Source organism: Eurosta solidaginis, chromosome 5, assembly GCF_040869045.1.
Source record: "Eurosta solidaginis isolate ZX-2024a chromosome 5, ASM4086904v1, whole genome shotgun sequence".
Taxonomy (NCBI): Eukaryota; Metazoa; Arthropoda; class Insecta; order Diptera; family Tephritidae; genus Eurosta; species Eurosta solidaginis.
In genome coordinates, this window is record NC_090323.1 from 161,218,112 (window position 1) to 161,234,119 (window position 16,008).

Below are 16,008 nucleotides of genomic sequence, written 5' to 3' on the forward strand. Positions count from 1 at the left end.
TCTGCATACATTTTAATAAGCTTTTTCCGTCTAACTCTACCCTCGCCCCTCTACACTTTTTCCTAATACTTGTATTCGCTCCTCCCTCCGTATTTTTCGCTTCATCTATCTCCATCTTCGTCTCATTCTATTTCTTTCTCAGTCTTTTCCTTCTCTCTTTTCTCTTCTCTCAAGTTGTTCTCATTATTGGTGGTATGTATTTTGTTCCAGTCCCATTCCGAGTCTCAGTCCCTGTCACACTCCGAGTCTCAGTCTCAGCCTCAGTCCCAGTCCTAGTCCTAATGTTGTTGTTGTTGTTGTTGTAGCGATTAGTTACTCCCCGAAGGCATTGGGGAGTGTTATCGATGTGATGGTCCTTTGTCGGATACAGATCCGATACGCTCCGGTAACACAGCACCATTAAGGTGCTGGCCCGACCATCTCGGGAACGATTTATATGGCCACATTAAACCTTCAGGCCATCACTCCCTTCCCACCCCCAAGTTCCATGAGGAGCTTGGGGTCGCCAGAGCCTCGTCTGTTAGTGAAACGGGATTCGCCGCTCGAAGGTGAGGTTGACAATTGGGTTGGAGAAGCTATATATTGCGCTACACAACCCCTTGAATCCCTCCTAGTCCTAATCACAGTCCCAGTCCGTCTCCGGTCTACTTCCTGGAAAAAAGCATCGTAAATACTAATATAGGCAAATTTATATACCAAATTTCAAGCAAATTGAATAGGCCGTATGTTAATAGGTATGTGGGTATTATTAATTCATGTCTTTATTTTGGCTTCGCATGCATATTTATCAGTTTTGCCAGGTTGATGCGACTAAATCGAATATCACAATGTATTCGAATCTGAAAATGTACTAAAGCACACATCGACAGCTTCAATTTGATATCCATAATTTAAAACACATCCTAATGTTACCCTTATCCACGTTTCTGCCTATATCTCGAGACCCTAGTCACCAATAGGTATGAAAACTACCCTGTACTAAAGCACTCATCAATAGCTTTCATTTGATATCCATATTGTATAAACACATTCTAGGGGTGCCCGGTCCACGTTTTGGCCTATATCTCGATACCCTTGTCACCCAGGGGTACAAAAAATACCCAGTATCAAAGTACTCATAAACAGCTTCCATTTGACACCCATACTCTACAACCATTTCCCAGGGTTACCCAGGTCCACGTTTTGATATCAAGACCCTAGCCAGAGCGGGATAAAAAGTATCCCATGTCTGTTCCCTGGTTCTGAGCTACCTCTCCACCAATTTTCAGCCAAATCGGTTCATCCGTTCATCGATGACAATCAAAATGTACACTTCTTTTTATATATATAGATAGATGGGATACCTACTGAGTTAAGCGAAGGTAGCATATATTGATAATCCACCAGAGGGGAGTCAGGGATAGTCGAATAATTAGATTTAAAAAAGTCAGTAAACATATTTGCAATCTCGGAGTCATTACTAGAAATCTGATCGTTATACTTCATTACAGAAGGAAACCCTTAATTTTTCTTTTGGAGTTGACGAAGGAATAATGATTTTGGATTGGAAGAGATCCTATGCTTAATCTTCATCAGATAATTCTTATAGCATCTTATCTGTAGCCTGTTGTACTTAAGGCGCAAGATAGAATATGCAGCATAATCACTATTAGAACCAGATAATTTGAAACGCTTGAAGAACCGTGTTTTTTTGTTTTTATAGCTAAGTTCTCTAGAGCTCCAAGCAGTAGCTGGGGGTGCTGAAGAGGTTTTGGAAAAAGGCACACATTTGAGAAATATTGCTGGTAAAACGTTGGTGAAATGAATGGAGCTCGCTTCAGTATATCCGTCGTACTCAGGCCACGTTATTTTAGAGACTTCATCGATTAGTAAAGACCAATTGGCCTTCCTAAAGAGAAACCGGCGGGAAGACGCATTCGGATCAGTAGTATTCCGCACCGGTAAACTGAGACAATCCAGATATTGAAAGTGCTGGATGATAAACATCCTCAGGCAAAACTACTGGATCACATCGAGTTACAGAACAATTTGATGTGTCGTCTGAAAATAATAAATCAAGATATTTGCCAAATTTATTATGAATTCTGTTAAGTTGATAAAGACTAACGTCTTCAAGTTCATTTAAAAACTCGTAGAATACAACATTAGAAGCAGTATGTAACAGAATTATTATGTTAATTTAATCAAAAACAAACCTACGCTTCAAGAAAATGCACCTTAAATAATTAGTTTCACAGCTTGTGATAAAACATACGGCCTTAGATAGTAGGCATAAAAGCGAAGTTAAGTCACAGAAATATATCCATACAATACACAGTCCAACACAAGCGCAACACTGCCCTTAACTTTCGGGCAGTTTCTTTTTTTTTTTTTTTTTTGCTATTACAATAACAACAACGTATACATTGTGATAGAAACTTTATAAGCAAGCTATACTATTAATTTCCAACTAATTTATAGATCAATTGGCAGTCACTGCTCTTGTGGGTAAACTGCCTGTTAATAACCAATCCATTGTGCTCAATCATTTGTAACTCACGAAGTAGATGGTATTCTAGAGCTGCTAACCAGGCGATTCGTTGCTACTATTACTTTTAATTTTGATGAAAGTACTTTCAAATGTAAAAATATATCGTAATATATAAAAAACACTTGTCACAACATTTTTGGGCGCTATGGACTCCTAAACTACTGTACCGATTTTGAATTTGTTTTGTCCCCCGTGTGTAGTTTGATCTAACTTGAGCGATAGGATAGGTTATATCTCAGTTTATAGTCGCAATATTATTTTATTGCAAATTTTTATTTGTTTTTACGTAATAATAAAATGTTACGTATACGCAGTGGTACTCATATTTTCAGGTGGTGCGGATATACTTCCGTGTAATTGCTGGGTGTTTAATTAAACAACCTGCTTATCAATAAAAAATATTATAGCGAATGATATCAAGTATAGCACATCACCACGGCCCTCGAGCGGGTGGGGGCGGTTACTGAGGGGCCCGCGATTTAGAGGTACTATGACCTTTTTATTTAATTCAGGAGAGTCTTTAGTTGTGTAGAGGGTAATTTTGACACCCCTGGGTGACCAGGGTCTCGAGATATAGGCCAAAACGTGGGTCAGTGAATGCCTAGACAGTGTTTATACAATATGGATATCAAATGAAAGCTGTTGATGAGTGCTTTAGTACAGAGTAATATATTATCCAGAGACGGACTGGTACTGAGACTCGGTGGGGCTGGGAGTGGAATAAAATACATACCACCCTCTGGGACAGGCAATAAGTGATGCAGAAGAATGAGAAGAAATTGAGAGAAGAGAAGAGATGGGGTAGATTGAGAAAGAGATAGAATGAGACGAAGATGGAGATAGATGAAGCGAAAAAGACGGTGGGAGGAGTGAATAAAAGGATTAGGAAAAAGTGAAGAGGGGGGAAGGGCAGAGTCAGACGGAAAAAGCTTATTAAAATGTATGCAGATATTAAAAATTTAGGGCAGGACAACGTCTGCCGGGTCTTCTAGTATATATATATATTAAAGTTCAACCTAAAACACATTATTTATAGAAATTGTTAAAGTAAATATAAGAAATAATAAGCAATAAATATGTATAACTTACTAATTAACAATAGCTATTTTTTGTGATCTGCACTCGAGTAATATGTCATCATCATCCAGAAATTCTTCCACTCTTGCATTCTGTAAGAAGGGTGTAAAGTAAATTATAAAGAGGAATAGAATTACTATGGAATCATTGAATATATGCACTAATTTAATTGTTTATACCTACATATTTGTGCTTACTATGAGTGGTATAACAGTACTCATGCCTAGCAAGTGAATTTACTATTTATCTGGCCGCAAGTAACTTTCGGAATGTGCCTACTACCTTGCTTACTGTATATTAATTCACTTGAAATTACCAGTATATAGTGCTTTAATAATGTTCTTTAGTTGCATAGTATAAGGGCACCTGCAAAGTTTGTTTTGCAATTTTTGTGTGTTGACGGGCTAGATAAAAGTATATTCACATGCACTGTGTGTTACTTAACTCTGGCACGGGTAAATGGAGTTGGGGCGTAAAGCACTGCTTGCGTATTATTGCGTGTGCAATAGCATTAAATTTTATATGTATGTATGGACCGACTCCCGGCATGGCCCACAAAATCATGCATATATTTGTAAGCAAGGCATATACATACGTATACACACTACATACATATGCATATATGTATATACTACATAATACTATTCATCCATCACTCACCTCTTTCTCCAGCAGCGCTTCAATGTTCTGCGATGGTGTATAACTTTTATCCCAAAACATTTTTGGATTTGCGTTTTTAACCACGTACCTTGGATTTACTATGCCTTTTCTTTCTTCTGTTTTTTGCTATTTTCTGAAACTTTCTAATCTTGTTATAAAAAGATAATTTGTGTTTCTTTTTAATAACTACTTATTAAAACACGTCCGGCTCAGCACTGGAAGTACAGATCGTTTATATAGATGATAAACGTAGTGTATTGGAGACGGCTTATTTCAGGAAAAAAAACCTTGCGTTTTCTGTCTTTTTAGTCTTTTAAACTTTTCACTTCATTGCGGAACCATTTCCTTTACACCCATCTACACGTACACTAATGAAAATAGTTTTGTTAATCACTTACGTTTTTTCTTGTTTACTTAAGTTATTATATTTTCACAATTCATGCCGCATTTTCAATTTCTATTTATTTAAAGTATGGGTCCAATAACATTATTATTTTTTATTTAATTTGCAACTTATCATCTGCTGCACTTCTGAAAATTTTCACCTTTTCACATTTCTTTTATTTGACAGCAAAAGAAAAAGTATGCGGAAGGGGTATGAAAACGATCGCCCAACTGAGCAAATGTTATCGATTCTTTGTTTGAAAAACACTCGATTATTGCGTAGTCTCTGCTTATTAGAGAGTTGTAAGACGAAAAGCTGACTCATGGTTTATGTTTAATTTATTCAGTCTATGATTACAAATAATCTTACAGACTAGAATACAAAAGTAAATTAAAAACTTAAAACAAATAATCAACTAAAAACTAGAACAAAAAAGGAAAGTAACATGACTAGCGAAGACATAAAACAAAAAAGATATTGCAAGTTAAGATTAGAGGTACTCTTCCCGAGTTGACTTGCTGATATTTCTCGACAAAGAAAAATCAATAAAACACCTTCTTGAGAGTCTATTAAATTCAGTAAGTGCCCGAAAACTGGGTCAAAACTACAATAATTAGCCCCGCAAGCACGCTTGTAAAATGGAAAAAATGTTCGAAGACTCCGATTAGGTACATTAAATGACACCTTCGCTAAGAGAGCTGGGCAATCAAGAGAGCCAACTATTAGATCATAGACGAACATTAGCAGATGTTCTACCCTTCTGGATTCGAGAGGTTGGAGATTTATAAGCATGCAGCGCAAGTAATAGGATGGAATTGGGTTGTAAAAGTTGAGTGAAAATACACAAAAACCAATAAATTTTCTTTGAACCCTTTCAATACTGGCAGCATAGCCTCTATAGATAGAATTCCAAACAATTGAGGCGTATTCTAATTTTGAAAGAACGATAGAGGTATAAAGAGCCTTCCTTTTATAAGGATCCTTAAAGTCTTTTGCATATCTACGAAGAAAGGTAAGGTTTCTGTAAGCCTTGAGAAACATATAAGAGATATGATTGACAAAAGAGAAAGAGGTATCAAAAACAACACCTAAGTCAATAAATTCATTAACCGAAACCAGTCGAGCACCTGAGATATCGTAGAGGGTGGAATGTTAGTTAGATGATTTAGTAAAAGACATGTGAAAACATTTATTCACATTGAGGAAGAGATTATTGGCCTTACACCATTTGATAAGATTATTTAGGTCATTTTGTAGGAGTAGGGAATCCGACTGGCCATTAATTCTATGAAAGAACTTTAAATCATCTCCATATAGAAGGAAAAAGGATGAAAAAAACAGAAACCAATATCATTTATAAAAAGCACAAACAACAGAGGTCCGAGAATGCTACCCTGAGGAACTCCGGACGTTCCATAAAAAGGTAGGGACTTGCAGCACTCGATTTCAACACTTAGGGACCGGTTCGACAGATACTATTTTAACCAAGATAAGAATACAGAATGAAATCCAATTTACTCAAGCTTAGATAATAAGATTCGATGTGAAACTTTATCAAAAGCCTTTGACAAGTCAGTTAGTATATGGTATCAACCTGGCATCCATCCTTAAATGCAGAAATACAGAAATCAGAAAACGACCCTAGATTAGTAACAGTAGAGCGACCAGCAAGGAACCCATGTTGACGCGGGTCAATCACCCTTTTAATGACAAAAGACAACTTCTCCTTTATGACTTTTTCGCAGGCATGCTTAACGAACGAAACGATATCATTTCGTTACGATAATCAACGTTAATAAACGAAACGAAGTCATTTCGTTTCGTTTATTAACGTTAAGAACGACAAATTAACGTTAATTTGACGATCTTAACGTTAATAAACGAAACGAAGTGACTTCGTTTCGTTTATTAGCGTTGATTATCGTAACGAAATGATATCGTTTCGTTCGTTAAGCATGCCTGCTTTTTCGAAAAGCTTTGAGCATACTATGAGTTTGGCAATAGGCCTATCGTTAGAGATGCCATTTATATTACCGGATTTGAAAATAGGACAAATTGAGCTCCTTTTCCATCTATCGATAAAAGTGGACTGCTAAGCGTCAAACATTATCCACTCTTCTGAAATTGTCGCGCATAAAATTAGTACTACTAAATTTCAATACGCATTATACTCAGATACAACTGAAATGTGTCTTATGTTTCACCTCTACACTAATGCTATGTATCAACTCTACAAATGGTGTATGTCCACTATTCATCGCAACCGACTCAGCTATGGGTTATACACACAGAGGTTTGTGTCTCCGCTTGTGCAGCTAGTCGCCGCCAGATGGGTCTCCTAAGCATTATCTAAGCGCTTTTACGCGCAAACATTAACGTATACGCTTGTAAGAAAACACGGATAATATTGTTGTATAGCGATGCCAAAGCATTAAAGCGAAGCAACGCGACAAAGTGTTTTCGTGAATCCGCATTTAGTTTCGTACAATTTTCTACGGAACTAAAAAATACTTAAAAATTATCAGGACAACAATTAATTTGACCCGCTTATAAAGTGGGAAACCGATTTTGATTGAGCTCCCACTGAGAACGTGTGGAAGGGTAAAATTAAAAAAAAGATGTCCCTTTCGAACGATAAATCTGCCTTAAGACGAGCTTTACTTCTCGATTTTCTTGGAGTTTACTTATCAAAACTGATTTTTCATATAATTAAATAAATATAAGTAGTATAAATCAGACTATATTTATTTTCTACACTTCGAACGTCTGTGTACAAAAACTTTAATACAATGTCAGCCGTGATGTGGAGATGGCGTGCTACCACATCAGCAAAACCCGCCCCGATTGCAGAACAAATGTTAAAAAACAGCACGAAAAAAATTTGTAGAAAATATCGGCCTAAATTTACTCTAGCTATACCCCGCCAAGTTGTATATATATAATAATATTCAAGGTAAAACCTTAAATATTAAATAGTCCGTTAATTTTTATATATAAATAAACTTTGGTGACCTATATAAATGGATAGATGTTCTAATTGCTTCATACATAATATTGAATTATTAAAATTTTGAAATTGAAACTTTTTTTAAGACATAGTTTACATATATCGAGATTATCTTCATTTTCGTACTTAACTCCTAATCGTTAATTAAATAGGTAAACTTCCGATATAAATTCCCTTCTATAATCGGTAATTGTGAATTAATCAAATTTAATTCAAACTTTTTTAACAACTAGTTTACATATAACGAGATTATCTTCATTTTCGTACGATTACGAGTTATCTTTAATTAAATAGGTAAATTTCCGATATAAATTTTTCCCTTCTATAATAGGTAATTTTGAACAAATAGTAGATTCCAATTATTTTTCATAGACGAACAAACGCCGCTAAGGTGTAATATTCAAGTCACTGATGACCTGATACGAAACATTCATTCTCTCTCAATTCGTTTCCAGGAATGGGTCTTGAAGTTCATTCGATTGTACACAATGGTTCATTCGATTGTGAACAAAAGTTCATTCGTTTCCAAGAATGGGTCTTGAACATCAGATGGCTATAGAGTTGCCTAAAATACGCCAAAAAAAACTACAAAAAATCTGTTCGGTTTCATTATTTTCAAATAAATCAGCAAGTAAGGTGAGAAAAACTTATTAAATTTATAAAAAAGGCAAAGTTTTGTAGAAATGTTTTGTGGTAGATATGTGAAAAAATATGAAATAATATATTTCGATGCGTTGCTTTGCTTTGTTGCACTGGCATCGCCATAAGATAGCAATGAACGGCTATCCCCTTTTTTCACTTTTATATACATACATATTTATATCCACATAAAATAAAAAACGCAAAAAATTTATAAGAAAATAGATCACTTGGCGAAGTATCTGCGCTGTCGTCCGCAAAAGGCTGTTAATTAAACATGTTGCGTTAACCTATACGTATACCTACAATTTATCTTAGCTGTCAAAAATGGAATGTCGCAACGCGCCACAAAAACATGGCCTTTATCCAGCCACTTAAATCAATGCGAAGGCTAATAAGCCAACTTGTTCACCAATCGAAAGTCACTACAAAAACCGGTTTTGAGTGCAGCCCTTCGATGAAAGGGGTTGTCACATATAAATTTTCACGGGTGAAAAAGAGTTATTTTTTTCTTCGTGTTTGTAATCCTGACATCAATTCGATTTTTTTTGATATTCCAATGGACAATTTTGAGCAAATTTTCGGTGAAAATCATAAATTAATGCCCCTATTATGGTTAACAACTCAACTTAGTTGGTTTGTAATTAAAACAACTCAACTTTAAGACAACTCAACTCCTGTTCATTGTGACTCAGTTTCAAAAAAAAATTTAGATTTATTTAACTCAAATTTTTAAGTGAGATAATCCTTACGAATTTATGTATATAGAATATATAAGGCGTTTTGGTTGTTATTAAAACAATAGTTTTATTTATATTAAAGCTTTTATCATTTTTTTTTTTTAACTTTGAAAAAACTCCGAACACCATTCCTTCATTATATGACATTCGATTGCCTAGTCCACTGCCTTCCACTCTATTCGCAACATAACCTGGAATTAAGCTGCCAAACTATATAGTAAACAATGCTCCTGTTTGTATTACGAATTACAACTATTTCAGTTGAAGTTGAATTGAGTTGCCAACTTCAGAAAGTGATGATTTGACAGATAAATGAACAGCTGATCAATTTGTGGCGGAAAATTAAGCATTTGCCAAAGTAATTTTGTTATTGAAAGCAAAACGGATATTATATGAAATATATTTTATAATGGCGAAAATGTTGGCGATTAATATGTCGGGAATACCAAAAACATTCGCGTGATCATTCCAATCCCTTGGAACTACCAAGCACCAAGTAAGAAAATATTTAAGTGACAAATGATGAGCTTCAAATGAAGTTATTTTTCAGATTTAAAAGGAAGCGTTTTGCTAATTACTAAACAAAATTAAGGACCATTTCCGAATACGCGTTCTAGGGAAGGCTGTACACCTATTATTTTGGCTGAACTGCGGGCAGCCTCGTCCAACTTCGGAATGTCGCTCCATAAAGTTAGAAAGTTAATCAATGTAATCCTTCGTTTAAACGATGTTTTTTCTATAAATGTGTACACAATTGTTGATTATTGTTTGAATAAAAAAAGGTTTAACTACCGGCTTTCAATTTTGTTTTTTTTTTTTCGGTAACGTTTTATGAGACCGTGCACCATCTAACTCTTTATCAAAAGTGGTATCAAAAGACGTGTTTCGATCTCCGGGATCGAAAGCGGAAATTAAAAATTTTATTTGTCGAAAAATATTTACAAAAACCCACAAAATGGCCCCGAGATGGTCCGAAACATGAAGCCCGATCCATAGTTTTTTTGCACAAAACCTATTTCTGCGTTGGCGCCTTTCGGCCGCGATTTGTAAAAATAACCCTGGGTGAATCCAACGCTTTCTGCATTAGTGTGTATAAAAAATCTGGCAAAATACAAGAACCACATGAAAATTTGAACCGAAATGATATGACAGAAATTTAATTTTTAATTTTTGTTTTCGGATTCTAAAATCGGAGGTCGAAACGTGTCTTTTGATACCAACTTTGAAAATTTTAGTTAAAAATTAGGTGGTTAACCGTCTTGTAAAATGTTACCTTTTTTCAAAACAACTGCTAGTAATCAGTTGTAAGATTTTGACGTCTTTGACAATTACACCAACACAAGGTTGTAAACGGTAATTCCACAAAAAGTTGTTAGACTAGACAACTTAACCGATATTTTTCTTGACAGGTTGATTTGTAGTCTGTAATACCAAATTGCGAAATTTCAACCCAACCAGAGTTGAGTTGTAAACGGTAATAGGGGCATAAACCTTTACCATGTAAAAGTTATTCTGAAATGCCCAAATTTGATTTTGAGGATGATGGCATCTATGGCCATGCACATTTTCACGCGCTCTCAGAGAGCGAGAAGTTTCATATCATGTCATCAGTGGTTCAAGTTGAAGCGCGACAGCTGATAAACTAGTTCCTAGGGATGGGATACACATATGTGTACGCGTATATTTACTATTGCGAATTTATTGTAGATTAATGCACGAAAATGACAGGTGAATATATTTAAAGGATTGCTAGCCTCCAGTTAAATTCTAACTTAAAACGGACCCGAGAAGGTATGGACGTTAGTATTTACCTAAAAACATAAACCTGCTATGTGAATACAATCATGATATATCATAACGAAAACATAAAATATTTTGTTTCATATTGAGTAGTTGAATGATTGAGTAGCACAAATCACAACCAGAAGATTGCGCATGTAAACAAAAGCTCAGCTGTTTTTATGGGAAATTCATACGTCATTTTCCTTTAGCTCTTGCTTTGTTCTCTCTTTCTTTCATTCGCTCAAGCAGTCAAGTGTGACGTATATGTGCAGAACGAAGTAATTTTGAACTCGTGAATGCGCAATCTTCTGTGTGTGATTTGCGATTGAGTAGCGATATATTTTATAAACATGAGTACTACTTTCAATAATTATTTCATTGAGTACTTCAAATGAGTTCTAGTATCGATACTTTTTTCAAAAAATGGAATCACTAGCGGTAGCTATAAGCGAAAGAGCAAACAAAAGAGCGACAATACCGATAGAAATATTGCTTTTCCTCTCGCGCACATGCTATGCTTTTGAAAATGTCAAAACATAAAGTTGTCTTAAAATTATTAAAATGAAAATGGTGACAGTACTTGTTGCTCCGCAAATTTTGGGCGGTGGCAACCGGGGTAATGTTTTACAAGACGGTGCACCACCTAATTTTTATCAAAAATTATCAAAGGTGGTATCAAAAGACGCGTCTCAACCTCCGTTTTAAGAATTTTTATATCTGTCAAAAGATATAAGCAAAAAATCGGTTCAAATATTCATGTGGTTGTTTTTTTTTTTGCCAGATTTGTTGTACACACACGCACATTAATGTAGAAAGGATAATTTTTTATAAGCAGAAAGGTGGTCTATGCAAAAAAAATATGGATCGGGTCCCATCTTTCGGACCCTCTCGGGGTCATTTTATGATTTTTTGTGAACAACTTTCGACAGAAATAAAATTTTTGACTTCTTTTCATACCACCTTTGGTAATTTTTGATAAAAATTGGGTGGTGCACCGTCTTGTAAAACTTTACCGCAACCGGATTTCTTCTTTGCACGGCTTCCTGTTAATTAAAGCGAATTTATATTTTTAATTTCATACTGGGAAAATAACCCAAAAAATTCGTTACAAAACCACTTCACCAAAGATACAACGATCCTTATTTTATAAGTCCGCACATCTCTTGCAGCAGCGCAGTTACTCCAAAATTTAATAACAATTAAATTTTTCTAATAGTACTCTCGAAATGTTAGAAGCATATAGCTATAGTCGAAATTCTGTATCGTTCAATCCCTTATTTCAAATATAACCAATTCACTTTGCAATATATTACATGTATCTACGATTTTAGGTATCCGTACGAGGCCAAGTATGTCCACGCGATACTTTGTTATTTGCAACATGCAAATCTTGTGAAGCCCGTTAATCCAAACACCCCACACTTTAGTTTATGATGGTAATTAGTACTTTCATCTATCGGAAAATTATTTTTTATTGTTTTTATAGTTTTTATTTCGGCTTCATTAGAAAAATCGCAATTTGAACGTCAACACGGCAAACAATTTTCCATAGTAAATTTTACCAAGTAGCGCAACTAACAGCTGATCGGTGAAATTCGCACATTCACACGCACAGTTCTCGACTCAGTTTCAAAAAAAAAACTAGATTTTTAGCTTAAATTTTAAAGTGAGATAATCCTTACCAATGGATATATATATAGAATATATAAGGAGTTTTTGTTGTTATTAAAAGAATCATTTTATTTATATTTAAGTTTTTATCATTTACTTTTGAACTTTATTTTAACAATTTCATGCGTTTTTAAAGCATTTTCGTGCATAAATACATCCATGTGCATATGCGTTTTGACATTACATTTCATACACGTTCGTATTTGCCATTCTCATTGTTTCTAAATTCGTAAACAATGACTGCGGATATTCTGTGTGATTTTTCAGAAAAATGGGGTTGGATTTTATATAAGGTGCCACGATTTTCAAACTTTTGTTGATTTGTAGGGGTAGAGGGGGTCCTAAAAATCACAAAATTATCATCCGCAACTCTAGGAAACTCTTAGTTTATGAAATATAAGCCTTTTAATTTCCAAATTTAGTAAAATTTCAACTTAAGTTCTGCACTTAAAATTCGGGTCGCATATGTCGATAGCGATATCAAAAGATGCGCATTTGCGTCAAGAATCCGAAAGCAGAAACTACATTTTTTATCTCGTTTAAAAGTTATTCGCGGAAAACCCGTCGGTACTATTGTCGCTTTTTTCGTTGTTGCAATTAAACAAACGAAAACAAATGAAGGTGGTGAATAGTAATGCCAGCTCCGCAACAATATCTTTTTAACTTGGTAGAAGATTATAAGGTGGTGACACGTCGACAGAAATGCAAACAAACATACACTATTAATGCATTTTGTTTTTGTAAAACACTTTTAATAATTGTAGTCTAATATTATTTGGGGTGCTGCGCAGAAGGGTGTACTACGCAGAAGGACATTACCGTGGCGGTAGCCACGGTTATACCACACACCCGGATTTGGCATGGCGTAGCCCAGGGTTATTTTTTATAAGCGCGGCCGAAGGCCGCCTATGCAGAAAGGTGTTCTACGCAGAATTACCGTTGGAATCAGCATAAAAATCTCTATAAAGTCCAATTTTTTATTTTTATTTTTTTTTGACAAATGTATGTATTCTGCACTTGTTCCAATTAAATACATTAATTTCACATTATTCAGAGAATTACAAAACAAAATGCATTGATAGTGTATGTTTGTTTGCATTTATGTCGACGTGGCACCACCTTATAATGTTCTACCAAGATAAAAAGATATTGTTACGCAGCTGGCATTACTATTCACCACCTTCATTTGTTTTCGTTTGTTTAATTGCAACGAAAAAAGCGACAATAGTACCGACGGGTTTTCCGCGAATAACTTTTAAACGAGATAAAAAATGTAGTTTCTGCTTTCGGATTCTGAATCTTGACGCAAATACGCGTCTTTTGATATTGCTATCGACATGTGCGACCCGAATTTTAAGTGCAGGACTGTTATGGAATCGCATTTTCGTTGGAAGCAGAAAGGAAGGCGGTCGGCATGATGTGGTGGTGCACAGTGGCTAGTCATTGTCGGCTGGGGCGGGTCCTTGCCAACCTTACTGTTCCTGCGCCATAAACAGAAAAAAGTTCCTATCTTGCCTATTCAAGACTCAGCTGTCAAATTCAAAAAAAAAAAAAAAACCGACAGAAGCGCAGAGACCGACTCAAAACGCTTATAAATTCAAACTAAAACAACATCCGGCCGAACCGGATGTCACGGACAGACCGTTAACATTCAAAATTTAAAATGCAAAAAGAAATAACAGCAAAAAAAATTTTACTGAACCGGACATGGCCGGTTATTAACGCTGAAAGGCAAAAAAAACGCTGAAAATTAAAATAAGAAAAACAAAAAGGGCCGAATATAACTTGGGGCGCCGCGGGTGGTGTTGCGATGCCCGGTGCTCTTCCCACCTTCAAATCCATGGCCACCGACGCACCTATTTTTCGGTGGCCCCTTACCTGCTTCCCTAAGTGCCTTCTAAATAAATGGCGACGCCAGCATTCCCATTTTAAATACTTATTTATTTATAATTCATTTCTATTAACGTATGTAAGCAACAAAAAAAAAAATAAGATAATGCAGGTTTCTTAACCGGGGCATTGTTGAAATACGAATAGCTAATTACAATATGAAAATGTAGGTAAGTGTGTGTAGTGCATAAGTGAGAGAAAAAAATGATCCAACAGATCACACTTTATTGGGCCGAAATCGAAAAGAAATCTAATATGAATACTTAAGTAGGACTAAGCTTGTTCTGTTGGGGGTTCTTTTCTTTTCTCTTACTTTTCCTCGTAATATTTTAAATTATACAATTATTTACATCTCCCCCTTTTTTTATAATCGTTATAAACGCTATGTGCATGGCGCAACGATACAAGGTGGCAGCATGGAACAGCTGATTATACCCTTTTTTTATTTGATTTGATACATCAACTTCCGGTGTCGTACGATTTTGACATTTGTCCATCGAATTTACAAAAACAAAGTACATGGAATTTGTATTTATGTTTGTAAGTATGTCACTATGCTGCCACCTTGTATCATTCCGCTATGGCTATGTGTGAGAAAAATATGTAATTAAATGTACTTATGTATAGTAAATATACTACATACAACGTAAAAATTTGATCGAGTACCCCTTTTCTGTTTTCCCTTCACAAAACATATTTTAGGGCTATAAAGTTGGGATACAAATTTCGATTATTGGGGCTCTCTTACAAAATTTTTATGTTGTTGTAGTAGAACTTATTTTTGAGTTTAACAAAATATCAATTTGGTATAACGCATAGTATAATGACACTAACATGTAATATGTACCAAGAAAACTTGTTATAAAAGCAATAAAGATTAAATTTGTATAGCGCTATGTATTATATGCACGTATATTATTTGCTTCTGGTTTTTCGAACGATATTACTAGCAATAGTGAGTCATATGTATAGATATATATGTATATATATATATATATTGTATTTGAATGATATAAGAAAATAAAGTTTAAATCTTCTAGCCAATTCGTGCATAATTTTTTTTCTAACAACCCACGGTTGAGCTCCAAAAATGGATCGTTAAAACGTTTCACGTGATAAGGACGGCTTATTATCAATAAAATTTATAGAGCTAACTTCAAACATTTTAAAGCGACAAAATATATTATTAAAATGATATAAAAAAAGGATGTATGCCCTTTGCTGTAAAGCTAACAATTTCAAGTATTCAATAATAAAATTTGACGGGAAAAATAGACCCTTGTTAAATGGTTCAACCGGACTTTATAAAACCCTCTAAGTACCACTTAGAAGTTTCTTTAACTACCCTGCAAAAACGCTCTCGTCATTCCGTCATTTGACTAGCTATTATACAGTCATAGGTTATATTCCTAGTCACATTTGCATGGGCGTGGATAAGTTTTATGACCAAATTTTTTTGTAGGGTAATTATTTTGAAGTTCATACATGGCTGGTACTTACATGGCCGCCAGAGTACGTACCGTGGGCCTCTGCCGGCGTGGTTACTGGTGATGTTGTTGTTGCTGGTGAAGTTGTCGCTGTTGTTAGTTATGGCGCGCGGTCTTGGGCGCGCTGTGTTGGTACTGTT

The 16,008-nt window shown here is 35.3% G+C and overlaps 1 protein-coding gene across 11 annotated transcripts in view; it reads right to left on the reverse strand.

Annotated features, from left to right (window-relative positions):
* fmt (phosphatase 6 regulatory subunit 1-like protein fmt) overlaps window positions 1-12,617 on the reverse strand; it is a 47,248-nt gene extending 34,631 nt beyond the window's left edge. For 2 of the 11 annotated variants that reach the window (XM_067756509.1, XM_067756507.1), the window contains exons 1-2: window positions 4,268-4,842; window positions 3,620-3,699 (exon numbers count right to left, since the gene is read on the reverse strand). In XM_067756509.1, coding sequence (XP_067612610.1) covers window positions 3,620-3,699; window positions 4,268-4,327 — 140 coding nt within the window. In that variant the 5' untranslated portion in view covers window positions 4,328-4,842. Of the gene's footprint in view, window positions 1-3,619; window positions 3,700-4,267; window positions 4,843-12,133; window positions 12,373-12,502 lie in introns of those variants that run through there. The other 9 variants (XM_067756503.1, XM_067756504.1, XM_067756502.1 and 6 more) reach the window with 9 other exon arrangements.
* Between the last annotated feature and the right edge of the window lie 3,391 nt (window positions 12,618-16,008).